Raw genomic sequence first — 19293 nt, forward strand, 5'->3', positions numbered from 1 at the left:
TCATGTGGAAACAATTATAAAGAGGCGCTATGGTAATTAATTACTATAATATAACGTTTGAACCCATTTCCACAATGTCTTGTCTGTAAAAAGAGATACAAAACATCATACGATTGGTAAAATTAATACTTGTCAGAAAAGTTCTATGTGATAGTTGAAACAGCTGACACGTGACTAAATTCTAAACAATTGGCGGAATCAGCGTTCAATTCAATCCTGGATATTCAGTGTGCTGAATTAATATACCGATTTATTATTAATGACTTCAATTTGAAATTTATCTAAATTAATTGAAATGAAAGTATAGTTATTACGGTCTTTTTGTTTATTAATAAGATACTCGGCGGTACAATGACCTTAATAATTAGGCTGGGTCCATATAAAGAGCAGAACCAAACTTGATAGGATTATATTCGAGCCTAGGAATAGTCAGTTGGTATGACCTTACTACGGCAACATGACTACTTAGAAATTACAGTAGGCCTACTAAGTCAGTGATAGGCAATACATCTGTCAACTAAACAGAAGACTTTAATAACTATTATACCTCTGTAATTCATTCACGGATAATGTACATGAATGAAAGGATTGGATTCTTCCATGGAGGAAATATTTCCTCCATGATTCTTCAGTTCCTGTCGTAGGTCCCCCGTTGACCCCAAGAACGGACGTATTGATCGATGTCATCGAACATCACAACTGCTTGCGCACAATTAAAAGACCTTATAGGTCGTCTAAGATCGAACGCTCCTTAAAGCTCTGTCTACACTATCAAACTTCATGTGACAAACAATGTGATGTGCCCATATATGGATGTCATATCACTACCATATTTGGGAATATCACTACCGTATTTAGGTATATCACACTTTTTTGTCAGTGTAGACTGAGCTTAATACGTATTGCTGCCATGTCATTTACTCAGAGTCAACCTCTTATAACACTCATAGACCTCGCAAATAAATTTTTATTCAGCAAGAACAATTATAACATCATTTTACACAGTTGGCATAATGAAAAATCTATAAAATCGTCATCATTATTTACATTTACTACAAACAATTGTAAAAGAAATTTATAAAATCATAAATCAAAAGTTATTCTAAAAGGCAGAATTTTCTTTAAACACACTAGCGTCATTTATCGTCGGTTCACTATCCATAAACTTTTGGTAAGACATGCTGCCTCCACTGCTTTCACTTGCCCAAGTAAATCCTCCAGCGGTGGAATCAAGAGGAAATTGTTCATATCTTCCACCAGGATTTCGCCGACATAATTTGACAACAATTATTAACATAACAATAGCAGTAAACATAAAGGTGCCGGCGGCAATGACGACAATAACAAATAAACTCATAGACGTATGTTCTGGTGACTTGTTAGTATCCACGTTCGGTCGGTCTGGTACGGTGTCATTTTTAGTGGTCAACATCCTCTTAGTTCGGACATCAGTAGTGTGTATACGTTCTTTATCAGTAGTAGGGGTTGGGGGTACAGGCGTTAATAGTGTTGGTGTAGGAGGTACAGGCGTTAACAATACTGGTGTAGATTGCTTTATAGGTCTTTGGGTTGCTTGCCTTGGTGTTGTTGGCTTGCGAGTTAGTATTGCTTTCTCTGTTATCGTTTCTGTCTTAGATGTACTTTGTAAAAGCGTGGTTGTCGGTCTAGAAGTTGACACACTTTCTGGCGCTTCAGTTGGTTCGGTAGTTAAACGGCCTTTCGTTGTTGTTAGGTCAGTTACTGTGGTTATCCACGGTGTAGTAGTTGGAGCAATGGTCGTTGGAATAATTTTGGCTGTAAAATAAATAAATTTATAAGCAAATTAAAACAGTTTTTTTAAACAAATGTTGACACCACCCTAATAATATGCGTAAATTATATATTTAATATTATATAACACCTAAATAAATTCCTGTCATTTGATTGGACGATTGTGGGTCACATAAACGATCGTTTAATAGTACTTTTTGTGTGTACGAAAAAAAAACATAATTAGCCTAGATGAGTTCCAGTTGCCTGTCGAAATTTCGTATTGCTGTCTTTCAGCATAAGCTAGGCCTAATATTTAATATAATTATTAAAAACCAAATGTTACTGTTTTAATCAAGTGACAATAACTCCAATCAGCTAACTGACTTAGAATTAGCGAAATAAATTAGTATTGTTTTCTATACATTTTGGCTGCGTTCAAACGAGGGAAAAGTGTTTCTCTGATATTTGTATGCGGTATGTCCACACCAAAATGGTAGGTGTAGGTAATTCTTACATATCTCGCAGTAGATGCCTTCCCATTGTGGTTTACATTCGCACAAACTTAAGATGTCGTTAGATAGACCATTGCAAACGCCGTTGTTTAAGCAAGGTGAAATGGTACATAAGTTTACGCCTGAAAAAAAAAAGAAGAAAAAGGATTACTATATCCCATCGTACTGTTGGATTACTATACGCCATCGTACTGTTGGATTACTATACGCCATCGTACTGTTGGATTACTATACGCCATCGTACTGTTGGATTACTATACGCCATCGTACTGTTGGATTACTACACGGCATCGTACTGTTGGATTACTACACGGCACCGTACTGTTGGGTTGTTAAACACTACAGTACTGTTGTTTTACTACATGCCATCGTACTGTTAGATTAATCTACGCCATCGTACTGTTGGATTCAGGTTTTTTAATGGCTATCATATAATTTCATTCTTTTTATGAACATTTTTTTGAAACTGTATTTTACTGTAACTTACGATTTTCACAATTCTGTCCCAAGAATAATGGCGGACATAGGCAATCGTATCTACCTACATCGTCCAAACATGTTGCATCATTAAGGCATGGATTACTAGCACACTCGTCAATTTCTAAAAAAACAAAATTAGCATTGTTATGTCTTGAGATAATAAGCATTCGATATGCCTAAACAACAGAAATGTATAATTTCCAGGAAAAACATATTTTATTATTTACATAATATTAACAAATTGAATACGTTCGTTGGATCCGTTATAAAACGTGATGACGTATCGAGCAGTGAATATTTTCACGTTACGTAACACTACAGCTGTTTTTAACGATCACACACATTCCATATACCTAAACAACGGAAATGTATAATTTCCAGGAAAAACATATTTTATTATTAACATAATATTAACAAATTGAATACGTTCGTTGGATCCGTTATAAAACGTGATGACGTATCGAGCAGTGAATATTTTCACGTTACGTAACACTACAGCTGTTTTTAACGATCACACGTTTTCAGTATTGGTGGTGTTTATACAGTACAGTACAATAATACACGATTGCGAAGATGTATGTGCTATAATAGTATGGTCATGTTGCTGTCAGCAGACACGATACTGCAAGATATTTATGTCGCTAGACATAATACACGAGAATCGGCTGGAAATGGTAAGTTAGCGTCATTTTTGTCCATGTATCAACTAACGGTTTGAAAATAATTGTAACCTACCTATTAGACACCTGGATCCCGTGTAACCAGGTTGACATTGGCACTGGTAACGGCCTAATAAGTCCACACACGTCGAGCCTGTCGAGCATGGATTGATTTCACACTCATTTATGTCTGTAGATATTCAAACGTTATTATTACAGTATTTTACTTTAAACTACATTTATAAAAAGTAATATAATATTTTAACATTCCTGGCCGGACAATTCATAGTAATTAATGACCAGTAGTAACAGCGTATTCAAAGTAGCAGCAGTCTTTCCAATGGTACGGTATACGTAGATGAAATAAATTAAAATCTTATTGAAACAAATAAAATAATTTAAATTTATTATTACCCGTCTCACAATTGGTTCCTTCATAACCATCTACACATCGGCAAAGATAGAATCTGCGTCCAATACCATGGAAGCATGATCCTCCATTTAGACACGGATTACTCCGACACTCATCGAAGTCTAAAAATAGACACACGTTATACTATATAAATTATGTAAGGCTCTGAAAATATTATTGATTTATAGGTTCTGTCGTTAGGTTAGAAACGATCCTCTTTAAAGTACTTCAAATGATCGATTTATAGTATTGAATTGTTGCTTGTAAATAGTTTTGAGTTTTTAAAGTTTAGTTATAGTTAGTTATTGATGTCTTTTATTTTGTTCTGTTTTGTTTCTTAGACCACACCGCACATTGTAATGGTGCATTGTCAACACATAAATACATAAATAACACGTCATATCATAACCATTATTATAAGTTATGTTGGTTTCCTTATACACATTTTTTAATTGTAGCTAAAGTTGTACTGAGAAAAACTCTTGATATTTTTACCTACCATGTATACACGTCTCGCCAGTCCATTCATCAGGACATTTACACTGGAAGCTTCCAGGTTTATCTAAGCAAGTTCCTCCATTAAAACACGGGTTACTTAAACACTCATTTGTATCTAAAATGGTAAAATAAGTAACAGTATTAACAAGCAATGGTCACCGAAATGTGATATCCAATAAGGACCTCTTCTGTAAATAATGATTGGTTCGGAATATCTGGAAAATTAAATGAAAGCACTCAGAAACTGAGTGAAGTACTTGGCAAAATATATCAGAGGGCGCATGTTAATATTTCGGCCCATGTTAAAAGAATATACATATTTAGATTTTTTATTTGTGAAGTTATTAATGAATTGATGTTCTTGAATCTGTTCTGTTACTATTTACACCGAAATATTCAGAATGATAACTTGAATATTGTACGCGCTATCATGCTAACAAACAATATATTTTGCTAAGTAAGTTCTGAATGTAAATCCCTTCCATGACTTACCATTCTCACACGATTTACCATAGAAACCCAAAGAACACTGGCATTTATAATCCAACCCAATATCAACACAGATTCCACCATTAAGACAAGGATCATTAGAACAATGGTCCGTTTCTGAAAAACAAATCATTCTCAAAATGAAATAAACACTAATACTGTAGCTTACATAGCGACCTGTCCCATGCGACCTGTGTCAGACAGACAGAATAAAACATACATACTTTTACTTGGACTAAATTACATAATTAGAATTGGAAAACATAATAAATGTAAAGATATATTGTGCCTCTGAAAACATATTTACCTGAAACATTGTAATTTAAAACTGAAAATTGTCTGGCTAAAAATGTTCTATAAAGTGAATAACTTGATTAAAACTTCAAAATAGCCTATTCAAATCTGATTTTTTTAATTTTCATTTTTAACGTTTTTGAGGCATCTTTAAATATCACAAAAAAAAACCATACTTCATAACATATATATTTAATCAAGCTTTATTTATTATTTATGATTTTCTATGTTCGTTTAGAAACAAGCTTTTAAACTTATAGGGTTATCCTCTTGTTCCGATCTTTTTATTATTTATTATGAGTAATACAAAAATAAACACCAAAAAATAAACACCAAAAATTAAACACCGGTAAATGTTTTTGTGTGTACTGCTTTACGTACCGTTTTCACAGTTCACTCCTTCGTAGCCGTCGCTGCACGTACATTGGTAAAATGCTATCGAATCGAAACATGTTCCATTATTTTGACAAGGATTACTATCACACTCGTTTAGAGCTGCGAAAATAGAAGATAAAATATTAACATAGCAATAAACACAATCTTATAGTTGAAATCATTTTATAAAAATAATTTTAAGATAATAACATTTAGTTAAGTTACGTAATTACTCTTTTTTTTTTGTTAAGAAGAGGAAAATAAAAATACTAACGAATGTGACAGTTAATACCGCCCCATCCCTCTTGACATGTGCAGGAGTAGTCATCTTCAAGATCTGTACATGTTCCTCCATTCTTGCATGGATGCGTTGAACACTCATCTGATAACAAAGAAGTATTATATATTCAAAATAATAATGGTATTCTTATCTAATTCTAACCCTAATTCCATCAAAAGGGTATCGCAGACAAAGGGTTAGGCTCAAGACAAAAGAAAAGTATTTGGGCAATTAAAATTGATGTTATGGAGATAAATGAATGATCTCTATGTGTTGAAAGACCATGCTATTACTATGATTCAATCAGTAATTTAATAATATTTTATTTCAGCATAACACCATAGAAAATACAAACAATACAAAGGAAAACAAAAGCATCAGTAACATTCAAAAACTTAAAACATTATACTTTCAGTATAATGTAGAATATAGCTCTAAGCCTTTTAAACATGACTGGACAACAGTATTGACCAATTTGTTACTACTCTGTTCCATTCTACACATGAAACCATAGCATGCTTTCCTGTAGTATTCATAAAAAGAGGACACGTTCCTTGTGACAAACATCTGACTGGCACTACAGTGCCGAGGTAAACCTAGTAATTTTCTTAATGCATTATTATAACATACTTGAAGCTCTCTGATATTGGCATAATAATATAATTGATATAATAAAAAGTCGTCAAAGTTTGAATTATCGTCAATATCTTCATAATCACAATTACTGATATATAATCCTCCTATTAATTATCAGCATCATCACCATTCAACAACAACAAAAACAACAACGTTTTAAAAACAATGTTATTATTTTCGACTTTGATGTCATTACGATTAATATATTATCACAATTAGTATTTCCATATCTAGATCCTTATCCTTCTCAATCATTCTAATCATCCTCATCATAAATCAAACTTGTTCTCCGCCTTTCCTCCTCATCTTCCTAAACACCATATGTTCGTCCCTTTTTCTCATCAAGTGATTGACAAACAATTAACTTACCATCCAAACAGACCCCACAACTTCGATGGCAGAAGCTTAACATGTAGAAAGGATTTATTTGGCATTCGCCTATACTAGCCCACAAAGCACAGTTTTCATGTCGATCTTGGCACTCTACAAAAATATTGAAATATAACGTAATGTTTACAACGAACACGACCGGGAAGCGTACGTGCTTCGTCTTCAGGGGCCTTGCAATCTAACGTTATTGATGGCAAGCATGTGACCAATTATTATTAATTTCAAAGTTCTAATATAATAATCACACAATACAGAAGAAAGATAACGAATGCTTTTAATGCCATTGTGCAGTAGGTTGGCCAGATGAGCATATACCTATATTTGGTCACACGACGTAAACAAGATACATCTCTGTCTGCACTATCTGTGACAAAAAAGTGTGATGTTCCCAAATATGGTAGTGATATGCCCAAACATGGTAGTGATATGCTCAAATATGGTAGTGATATGCCCAAATATGGTAGTGATATGACATCATCATGTCCATATATGGGCACATCACATTTTTTTGGTCACATCAAATTTGATAGTGTAGACTGAGCTTTAGGTTTATATAGTTCGTTACCATATGGTTGGCAGACTCCACAACTGAATTGGCAATATTTCAACATGTATGATGGGTTGATATCACACTCATCCGTTCCTGCCCAGTAGTCACAACTATAATTGCTATCTTCACATTCTGAAAAGTATCAAAGTAGCAATAAATGACATCCACTACAGTGTAAATATTACAAAAAGTTGAGTGGAGAGAAAAGAAAAGGCCTATCGACGTACCACTTGATGTTAAGATAATACTTAAGCCTAAACTTAGTTTAACTCAATTTAGAGCAAGTTAAAATGAGTTTGTGTAGTTTTAATCCGACCGGCCGCGGTCGCGCACGTGGTGGTACAACATTTAGAATGACATTGAGCTGTATATGTTTTAGCCTCATGTCCTGTATGTAGTATTCTTCCCTATACTTACTCGCTTCACAGTTTTCTCCCATCCAGCCGTCGGCACACGTACACTTATATGACCCATCAGTATTTGCGCATGTTCCATTATTTCCACACGGGGTTAAAGATTCGCTGCATTCATTGATGTCTAATATATAAACAAAATCAAATTATTATTTATTTATTTAAACAACATTCAGCAACATTTGTAAAATCGAATAAAATACATTTACATAATTTGTTTGTAATGTTAATATCTTTATTTAGCGGATTTCCATTACTTACTTTTTGTTATGTTGTTAAGAAAAGCAAATGATGATGTAAGAAAACCACAACTGTAAAGCTCTGTCTAGACTATCAAACAAGTTTGACAAGAAAAAGTGTGATGTGCCCAAATATGGTAGTGATATGACGTCATAATGTCCATATATGGTCACATCACATTTTTTGTCACATAAAATTTGATAGTGTAGACAGAGCTTAATTCTTATGATTCCTTTTTGTCTATAACTACTTTATCATCTGATTTGACATTGATAATAAATAGGGTACAGACTCAGGTCAAGGGTAATAGAGGGAGCTCCATGAATGAATGGCTTACGTTTGTCTATCCCCATGAACTTGAAATACGTCATTCGCAGTAAATCCTAGAGGAAATCCGACCTTGTAGCCGAGTTCATATCATTTTTAATAAGCTATCTATAAAACAGTATATTCCCACACACACGCATTGTCTATGACCAATAAATAGAACATACGGAAGGTCGCCTATCAGCTGTACGAGTAGATTTCCAGATAAATTCAATGAACGCCGATCATTTTGGTTATTAAGTACATAACAGGAAAATCAATATATCAAATAGTACAGCATTATTAAAGAATTACACAAGTTAAACTAATTAGCCTGTATAGATAGTGAAAATGTTACTGCGTGTCTTAGATTGTATCTGAACAAGCTAATAATTGCTATCATTGTCACAATAGGTTGTTTGGCCTAGTTAGACATGACCCTCTAAAGTAAAAGATGCCACGAGAAACGGTTTATGAAACCTCCAACACCTTGAATGGAAAGCCTTATTTTTCGATACAAAATTTCGCTAACTTAAAATATTAATAAATAAACTATAAAGAAACTTCTATACTAATTAGATATAATAAATATACTTTTGTTTTGTAAAATACATTCCTTTATAAAACTGACTTAATAGAAGTACGCTACCTTGTTCACACTCGTCTCCCTTCCAACCAGTATAACACTGACAACGGTAACTACTTTCTTCGTTCACACAATCACCATGATTACACGGGAATTCCAAACAGTGATTTGTATAAGATACCAACTCGCTTGTTGGCAGATATGGTGTAGAGGTAACTTCAAAATATTCTTCCACATCTGTAGTGATCTCTAATCGCGGAGAAGGTGGAATGGGCGGCGTGGTTGGAGATGTTGTGTATGGAGATCTGTCGGGAGTTGTCTTTGCCATTTCAGGATTGTGAGATTGCATCTGGGTACTAACGGGTTGTGTTGTTAGTAGTTTGGTCGTCTGTGCAACAGTTGTTGGGACCTCAGTAGTAGTTAACAATACTAGAAAAAAAAAACCCGGATTACTTAAACTTAATTTTTGGATACAAAGGGTATTAAATTGTGGATTAAGTCAGTTTCTATTAGCAAATATGTTACGAATCGAACAATACTTTGAGGTATGATGATTAAATTAATAAATATTAATTTGGCAGAAACAGTTTCTTTACAGTATACGTGTTGCGTGAATGTAAAAATGCATTACAAGTCTTACTTTTCTTTTGACAAGTTGCGCCAGTCCACTCTGAAGAACAGTGACAAGCAAACCCAGTTGGTCCTACTTGGAGACATGTTGCACCATTGTGACATGGTTCAAATGCACACATGTCGGCTGCAATGGAAGATAAAACAGTAAGTTTTAAGATACCTTTACCGAGTTTTATTCAATCAGTTAAATTAATTTGTCTAATGTTATAACTTGTGTAGCATAAAGCAGGCCTACCTATCTCGCATAGATTTCCCGAATGTCCAAAGGCACAACTACAGACAATTCCTCCAATCATTTCAATGCATGAGCCGTCGTGTTTGCACGGATTCTCTGTGCAGTTACCCTCAATGATATCTGGAAAAATATGATATTAAACTTTGATCAACATTTTCAAGTACATTAATAATAAATTAATAGAGTAATTTACTAAAATACAAATACTTATTTTACCATTTGGATAGACAGAACATCCGTCGCCAAGAAGTTTGATGTCATCAAGTCCAATGTCCCCTTTATGTCCAACTCCTCTTACTCCTTCAAATGCAACCTAAAATAGAAAAACGCTCTAAGTCATTGAACGACCAAAGATGAACACGAGGAAATGTGTGTTCGTATTCGTATGCTCAACGTTTTTTATCGTGGACATTAAAAAGAAATAGGGCCATGTTAAATAAAGAGAATACGATACACTCAAGTTTATCATTACCTTAGCGACATGCATATTCTTGATATATTGAACGCATTGTAATGCAACGACTGGTTTTTTGAATTTGCACACAATTCAATATTTTTTTTAAAGAGTAATAAAAGAGTACCGGTAATAAAACAGTTAAATAGTGAAAATGCAAAATATTGATTAAGATGTTTGTCCTACTTTTACATAAATTGTACTTGATATTAAATATTTTGAGAATATTTTCTGCTGGGTATTGAACCTTCAAATCACTAGCATGGTGTCAATACATCAGGATGGCCAGGGTTTGATGTGAGCACGACCAAGGAAGCAGCGGTTACTACACCATGTGTACAAAAGCTAGCAGTATTTCACTCTTAATGTAACTTAATTTTTAAAACACATCACTTATTTTAATGTAATCATGAAATGCAATTCAGCTTGGGACGCATGCGTCTCTAAATGCTGCTATATTTTATGAATTTTTTTTTGTAAATTTGTTATTTTTGAATAAAGATATACCAGTCAACAATAACAATAAATAACATTTACCTGAAATATTCCGGTGACTTCATTGAGGTAAGCGATATTTTCTATCCAAATGTTACCATAGCTGGTATTGTCTGACCAAACAGGATGATCAAAATCGGTATTGTTGTTGTAGAGAAGGTGTAACTTCAATGCTCCTATATCTGTTCCCATCATGTGATAGAAGAACGATAGACCACAGTACCTTTCTGGGCTCTTTGTAAATGGTCTGCTTACAAGTATTGCTTTCGAATAATCATCTTTATTTGAAGTTTCAATATACATATACATCCCTGAAATTGAATTTTAAAATAAAGGCAACTTTAATAATTCCATACCAACTAACAGTTTATTTTCTTTCTAGTCTAAATTGTATGTATATGAAAAATGTGATGTGTCAAACTAGTTTGGTAGTGGGGAAAGAGCTTTACGTAGTTTGACAAATATTTCCAAATAGAATCAATAATTTAAATGATTTTTAAATCTTTAAAAGTTACCAGACGAAATACAAATGAGAAAGGATTATGTTTTTTTGAATTAATAAAAAAAGATAACAAAACCATTTATAGAAGATAAGAAGCCATATCGGCATCATTGAAATGTTGGCGACTTTGAGATGTTTTCCATTATTACATGGATTCCACGAAAGTTTGCAGATGCAGAGATAGTATTTAATACACCTAGACGAAACTCGTATCTAACTGACTTGCAAAAGTCAGTTAGATAGTATTTAGTAAAAGCTACAGAATCAGACAATTCAAATAATTCCAACCTCTTGATGTTTCTCTTGTGTGATCTATCGGTGGACCTGTTCCTTTGGTACTTGTTTTACCCCTGTTTGTCGTCCAATCAAAATCGTCGCCATCATACTGGTGAAATGAACATGTATCTTTTTCAAAATTACAGTTCCAGGCCAAATCTGAAAAAAAAAAAACAAATTCAGATTCATACTTCATCTTCAATAAAAGAAATCATCTATTTGTCTGAATACATTAAAGGTGTAAATTATTATGAAGAATACCTGGCGAAAACCCATTAGGCCCAATCGTGACAATATACAATAATGTGGGGTTTAAATTATCAATTGTATTAGTAGGCTACATCTGACGTCCATGGAAGAAGATTGGAAAATGCAATAGTCTGGCCATAATCAACATGAACATGATATCATGATTATATTTACCAATATCGTACGATTATTAGATGCGCTTCTATTTGATATTGCTTTTGATAGTACCATATGCATGGATATCAATATATTATCACTTATAGGAAATAATATATTATGAAACTACTCCAGATTTACCCAAACGTATTAACAAATGATCCATCAACCGTTTTAATATTTTTAAAGAGTCTCTGACCTCGACATATGGAGATTAGTACAATTCATTCATATTTTTCATCCACTTGCCAATTTGTTTACTATACTATCATTTGTATACAATAATGTACCTTCAATAGTGATATCATCTATAGCAATGTCTCCGTATTCCCCTTTACCAACGATGGACTCAAAAACAATCTGTAAAAAATGAGAATGATAAAGAATAGAAAAAGAGGTTTACGGAGAGAATGATTGACGTACCCCTGGGCTTTACATTGATTTTGGGAAACAGAACCATTTGATCAATTACAATGTTTAATTCGATCGTCTATCTTATATAGGTCTTAGCGTTTTCTATAGAAAGGTGTTGGGACGTTAGCCTAATATGCGCAGGAATCCCCAAAACGAGCAAAACATTTCACAATCAGAGCTTCATTGTTAGATACGGGTTCAAAGAAAGAAGGGAATGCAGATCACTACATCCGCTGCTAGGATAACCACTGAACATGCTTACTTATACAGTACATTGGCAGTAAAGGTAGGTAAATACCATTAGTTAGTCATTTTGTGTATTTAAATTGTACCCTGCACTAGGCCTACTCTCATATGTATTATAGACTTAAAGGCATAGGACAGTTAGTGATGCGGTTATGCTCAGTCTATTCAAGACTTATGCCTACTGAACGAAGAATCACGCATGCTAAGGAATATATATATGACACTGACTGACTGTACATTTCAAAGGAATTACTCTATTTTGGTAAGGAGAATCCTGATCTATAACATATTTTAAAATAGATATAGGTCTAGGCCTATAAACAGTGATGTGTTACGCTCAATTTGTTTATGGCTTACTGGACGACGAATCATGATATATAATATGTACATATGTCATTAAAACAACTGTATTTCGCATTTCGTAGATAGTAAACATTATTATTTGTCTTTTGCGCAAGCAACATGTTTTGTTATCATCACACCCCCCCCCCCCCCCACCCCCACTAGGCCGGTTTTATATCTTTCGCTATAACTTTCAACAAAAGCAGAAAGATACAAATTAGGAAAAGAAACTTGGTGGAATCATACCCGAAATACAGAATGTTTTGGTAATTCCACTTCACCGAGTTTCCATTTTTCTCCACGATTACCTGTTCGTCGCCAAGTAGATCTGGGAAGTTTCACAATACCATCATACAGAATATAAACATTAAGAACACCCACTCCCTTGCCGTACATATAACTATGGAAACGTAAAAGCTTCCCCTTATCAGACGTGGTGATATTTGGGCTAACAATTCTTGCTCTTGAGCCTCTTCCTCGTTCAATTCCTCCTTCTCCTACAGCACTTGCGTAGATATATTGGCCATCTATAATACAAACAAATGTGTTTAATTAGATTGCAGTCATATTAATATTATTATTTACCTTTATGAACAGTCCAATAACGACCGGCCGTGATATTTTCTAAATATATTGACCATAAAGATCTACAGAAAAGGAAATCGGACGAGATGGTTATAATGATAAAGTTGGGGATGAAGCCAAAACCTATTGTTTAACGCAAGATTGAGTTCAGGGCCACTCAATAGTGGAATTAAAAGTGTGAGCCCCACGCAATTACAAAATTGCACGTGTTTTGGTCAAGATACATTGATCTTTATTGTCTCTCCATACAGAAAACATAGTGATATTTGCTACTATTGACCGAAGCACTGCAGCGTAGTAGTATTCTATTATAGTAGTGCCTAGGTAATATTATTTGGCTACAAACATAAAAGGGGTAAAAGCACATTTTATAGAAAAGGTAATGTACAATTGAACTTACTTCCAGAGTGGTCAGAATCAGGGCCTGTATCTTCAGTGGGGGTACTGCCACCATTTAACGTCCATGCAAAGTTATCATTTTTGTACCCCATTGTATAACCACATAACGGCTCTACAGGATCATCAAATGTACAGTTTTGGCCATATATATGCACTAATAAAATAAATAAGAGTAGGATTATTATAGGTTCCGCATGCTTGGTAGATCTATAAACATAAACACTTTGGAAAAACTCAGTGATGACTTTCCTCATTGTGTGCAAAGCTTGTCGTATATTGTGTGTATTATATATTATTTCACAGTATTGTAAACATGGCATGTGAAGCTCATATATAATATAATTGTAATTTTGTTTCAAAATCTGAATTGCACTAATGCATTCATCAAGCATAGCAATCATAACCACGAAAGTACAATGAAAAATAAAATGGGGGTGATGTAGAATAAAGGTATGTTTGTAGAATATGTAATGTCCTGTTATAACTGACGGAACTATTATTTGTTTTACCAGGTAGAGTTCTACATATTTAGCTTAACTGTAAATTCCAATGTTATAAATGCATCCACATGACGAGAAGAGCATGTACGTTACCGCTCAAACAATAAAGTTTTGATTTCTTCCCTTCCTGTGATTGGAGCCTATTTTATTTTAAATGTTTAGTTCCTCCTCTTTAAGATGTATTCCTTGGCCAGATGCCCTAAATAGACAGTAAGAATAACATCTTGAAGAGGAAAGCCGGCAACATCCCAGTCTTAGCAAAACATTATATAATTTATAAATAGAATTGATTCTTTCCAACTAACACGTATATGAAGGAAATATTGAGACTAGATGAACCTGATAACATACCCGGTGGGATTCTACTAACTGATAAGATGTTTCCGTAACTTTGGATCTAATTGTGCCAAATAAAAAAAAAAAAAAAACATATAAACGCCTAGATTTAAGTCCATAGATAAAATCAAGTATCTGTTAGTTCCGGTCTCAGTTAGGATGATTGCACAACAGTTCTGAACCCTGAATAATGGTATATTCCTACAATTTACATCATTTTTTCAAACTTTTATCTACTGGTATTTTATTCATTTCTTTATTTCATTATTGTTAGATTAATTTATTAACTTTATTTGTATTTATTTTTTTATAATTTTCTATTATCAAGTAATTTGTAAAGGCAATCCCGTCACAAGATTCACATCTTTCTGGAAGCTGTATTCGTCCATTTCATTTATTATCTCTTGCCATTGTTGTTTTTGTTACTTTTTGTCTTTTGGACGTTAATAAATGTCCTTTGAATTGAATTGAATTGAATACACTTATATATCTCAAATGAGTTATTAATTAATTTGACCAAAATGTTCCACTAGAAATAGGATAGATTATAGACGGTAAGTTACGGAGGCCCACAGTTTGAGCTGTTTAAACTCATCTACGTTAAAATGATATCAGAGTTGCCAATCTTCCATTATGTTTTACTTGGAACTTTGTAAACACGGTCGGTATGTTTTTGTGTTAAATTCATTTTAATCCTTCCATAATTAATATGAACTACTGTACGGTTATGTGTGCTCATAAGTCTGTTTTTGTATAGGCCTACCCCTAAACAAACATATAAAACAAATGTTAAACAATTTCTTTTATATATACCTGTCTGAATAAAAACCTAGTATATAATTGTTACTGTATTCAATATTCTTCCGGCTAACGGAATTATTAAAACAATTAAATCAAATGAGCTACCTATGCCTACGTAACAGTGTTGATAATAATCTTTCTCCTCATACATGATACTCTGTGCAGGCATCATTGGTGACACTTTATCTTCATGCCAATAGGTAATCGCCTATACATAATAGATTATAGGCGAATAAGTAGCCACCCACATAAAGCTACAGGCCTACCTATTATTTTATAAAAACATAAAACATAGACATTTTGCTGTTTATATAAACGGTTTCTTCCTGTCTTCATCTTTAAATCGACGTTCGGTCCTTGAGACCATAGCCATTGTAGGGTTAGATTTCCTTCATATAACATCCGACAGAATACATTATGACATTATAACAATAGTTAAAGAGACAAACGGCTTTCAATATCACTAGTAGGATAGCTTCTGTTTCCTAATATAAATCTTGTTTTGTAGAAAGACTAAAATACAATACTGTTAGCATCTCCTTTTCCTATTCTCTTTAACAATCAAAGCACCGGTAATCGCTTTAATATTTATTGTGGTTATGGTGACAAGAATTCGCCTATAAAAATAGTGATAGTGTAGAACCGATTTGTGAACTTTGACAATTCAAGCCCGCTTTTAGAGTACAGATTTAAACTCGTTATATTATACATTGTTCAAAGTGAACATTCCTATGAATAAATAATTTAATTAGGCATAATTATGTTTTGGGAGATTCAATTTTGGATTGATGCATGCAATGGCAAATTGCTAAATTTGATCGATGTGTGCGTTTTTGTTTGCATGAATAGGAACGCATGATCGTCATCTTGTTTGGTGTTTTTTTCTGACTATTGAAGACATTCATTTTCTCAGCAAAATTTAAAGGGTGTAACATAATGAAAGTAGTTTTATAAATATGAAAGATAAATATCGAAACTCTCAACTGCAGTCATTTGTGTAATCAATTTTGATTCCTAACTAAAGGTCATTAGAATGATGTCTTTGTTATGAGTTTAGTTATTAGCTTGAACATTATATTTCATAAGCCATTTTTTTTGCCAATTCAGTTTTAACAGAAGCATTTAACCGTAGTATCTATAAGTAGGTAGCATGCTCTATGTAGCAAGAAGTATTCTATAGTAACAATAAGTATGTGTAATAAGTATACTAATAAGTAGGTAGTAAACACGTATAAGTAGCAATATGTATGCTAAGTGGCAATATGTATACGCTATAAGTAGCAATAAGTACATTATACGAATAGTACCAATAAGTACGGTATTCTATACGTAGCAATATTTATGTTTCTTGTGTTTGTAAGTTATTGCTCTTAAATTGTTCCTATCCAGATATAAATATTATGTTATGGCTCTTTCGTTTTTGTTAAAGTGACTATATGGACATGTACGTTAACATCCGAAATGAAAAGAAAACGAATTCGATTGCCTTGTATCATAATAGCTCGTGACCTACTGATATTGTAGTAGGGTATCAACAAGGAACTTATACAATTATTTATAATCGTTTATGTTTTTCCGAACTAATGTACAAGTATTTCCGTTGTTGCGAGTTTCATTGCTTCCCTATTGCGACAAGGTTTTTTAGGAGTTTATGAAATGTGATCGTATATATTACTGTAACTTAAGACGCTATAATTAGCTTGAAAAAATATACATTAAATTTATGTGTACAGAATATAAAACCACAAAATGATATACGTTTTATAATAGACCTTATATAACTACAATTATTCGTTCGGGTGACCAAACATTTTACTTTTTTTTAAATGTTGTATGGTACCTGCAAGTTTAACTTATTACTAAACGGTCTTAATAATAATTAAAAGAAGCTGACGTATTAAATGGCCATTGTATTACAGTTAGCCGCGACAATACTGTTGCAGCTCACTGATTTTCGTATTATTAATTTGACAATGAATATTAGTTTATTGTTATGGATTACAAAATGGATTATGACAGTCATAACGACTAGACTCCGTCTGTGATAAAGTACATTCTCAATATTTTTAACCGATGTTTCAATAAGTTAGGCTGAAGAAAATGATAATTTTTAAAACTGAATGGGAAAATATATTTTTAAAATTAATTATTTTGTATTTTGACTTTTTTCTTGTAATTTATTTCCTCTGTTATGTGCAGCAATATCTGAATTACATAAGTTTAGAAATATTTTTTAAAAAAACACACAAATAAAATAGAAAATTGATTACCACAGTAGATAAAAAAAATAAATTCAATGTTACTGTGATGTAATTTCATGTAAAATAATGCTACAGTTGTATTCACTGTAATCATGTTTTTTTAAACTTTATATTACTAACATTTTCTTCAAGCATTAGACTTAGCCTTTAAGTATTTTTACAATACCTTAAGTTTATTTTTAATCCATAACAAATATTTAAAAATAAACTAAAAATCTAAAAAATGTATTAAAAGTGTTTTAATATTTATCACTATGAATGCATTTTCGTATTTAGTCAGTCGGTCTGTCCACCCATGGAAGTAATTTTCTAACTGGTTTACTGACATTTTCCCCAACTCAGTAAAAAAACAAAGGACGTTTACTTACCTGTATATAACAATAGCCCTATAAAAACATGTAACATGGTGATGAAGTGGTGGTTTCAGAGATGACAGTGTAAGGTACACTCTTGGCCCGTGTGGGTGACAAAATAGTTATGTCCTGGATGCTGTAACAATACCAACAAAATACTATGCCATTGTATCTACTAATAAGCTTATCATTAGGAAGCGAGCTTCCGGAGCTAAGTTATAACTACTTCGAAACCTGACCTTTCAACTCTATCTAGAGCGTTCCAAAGTGATATATTCAGGAGGAAAGAAATAATCATGTAGATCATAAGTTCCTGAAGGTTAACAGAATAATCGATAAGTTCAACCGGCTTACCTTTAATAGTTAAGAAAACAACTTGACTGGAAGTGGTCAATTCCAATGTTTACTGGTCATCGAACCGCTCACTATTCATATATAAACCTACTGGTAGGCCTAATTATCTAGGCCTAGAACTAGGATTATGTTTAAAAATAAACTAAAACTATTACGATGATTATTAAATAGCAAAAAAAACTCCCAATAAACAAAATATGAATTGTCTGATAGTGGTTACTTATAAGTTAGGCCATAATGAGTAACATAGATCAATACAGGCCGTGTTTCGCATCAAAACATGACTTTCTCTTTCATAAGTTGGAGTAAGTTTTATACTGTGTATATTTAAACTGTGCTATTAACACATAAGGCGCCTCTATTGGTTTAAAAAAAATGATTCTGTAAGATATTTTATATGAGTGGCATATATTTTTGCAATCAGTATTATGAAGTTACTGTGATCATATTCTCCACTTGCTTATTCCATCCATCCGTCCAATAATTATGGTTATCGTTTTCTTTGGTCTTTCTTTTGAATATCTATCCTTCAGGAAGGAACCTAGTTTTCACCCATATTTTTATCATTTTCTGGCAATTTATTTTTAATGTTAATCACATTTAAGGTTTGGCAATAACTTAGATAGATAATTAAAAGTATAATTTATGTCATTTATTTTTTTATCATTATTCAAGTTTTAGTTTTTACTGTTTTTCTTTTCATTTAAACATTTGTAGTAGTAACTGGAATATAGTTAACGGTTGTCAATATAATCAAGAACTTTATATAGATATTGTGCAAGTTTAAAATAGAACAGTACCGAGTTATATTTGGAAAACATACAAAAACA

At 33.0% G+C, this 19293-nt stretch overlaps 1 protein-coding gene across 1 annotated transcript; it reads right to left on the reverse strand.

Moving 5' to 3' along the window:
* Positions 1-947: 947 nt before the first annotated feature.
* LOC144854189 (uncharacterized) lies at positions 948-18454 on the reverse strand. Its single transcript, XM_078712093.1, has 22 exons — positions 18125-18454; positions 13860-14012; positions 13121-13401; positions 12163-12232; positions 11480-11626; positions 10732-11000; positions 9957-10053; positions 9741-9860; positions 9513-9629; positions 8936-9301; positions 7745-7864; positions 7343-7459; positions 6757-6870; positions 5746-5853; positions 5478-5591; positions 4806-4919; positions 4315-4428; positions 3818-3937; positions 3480-3593; positions 2752-2865; positions 2267-2386; positions 948-1794 (listed from the first exon to the last, which is right to left on the reverse strand). The coding sequence occupies exons 1-22, from the start codon at positions 18159-18161 to the stop codon at positions 1103-1105; spliced, it is 3618 nt and encodes a 1205-aa protein (XP_078568219.1). The 5' UTR covers positions 18162-18454; the 3' UTR covers positions 948-1102.
* Positions 18455-19293: the final 839 nt, after the last annotated feature.

The sequence above is a fragment of the Antedon bifida genome, chromosome 10, assembly GCF_963402885.1.
Source record: "Antedon bifida chromosome 10, ecAntBifi1.1, whole genome shotgun sequence".
NCBI lineage: Eukaryota > Metazoa > Echinodermata > Crinoidea > Comatulida > Antedonidae > Antedon > Antedon bifida.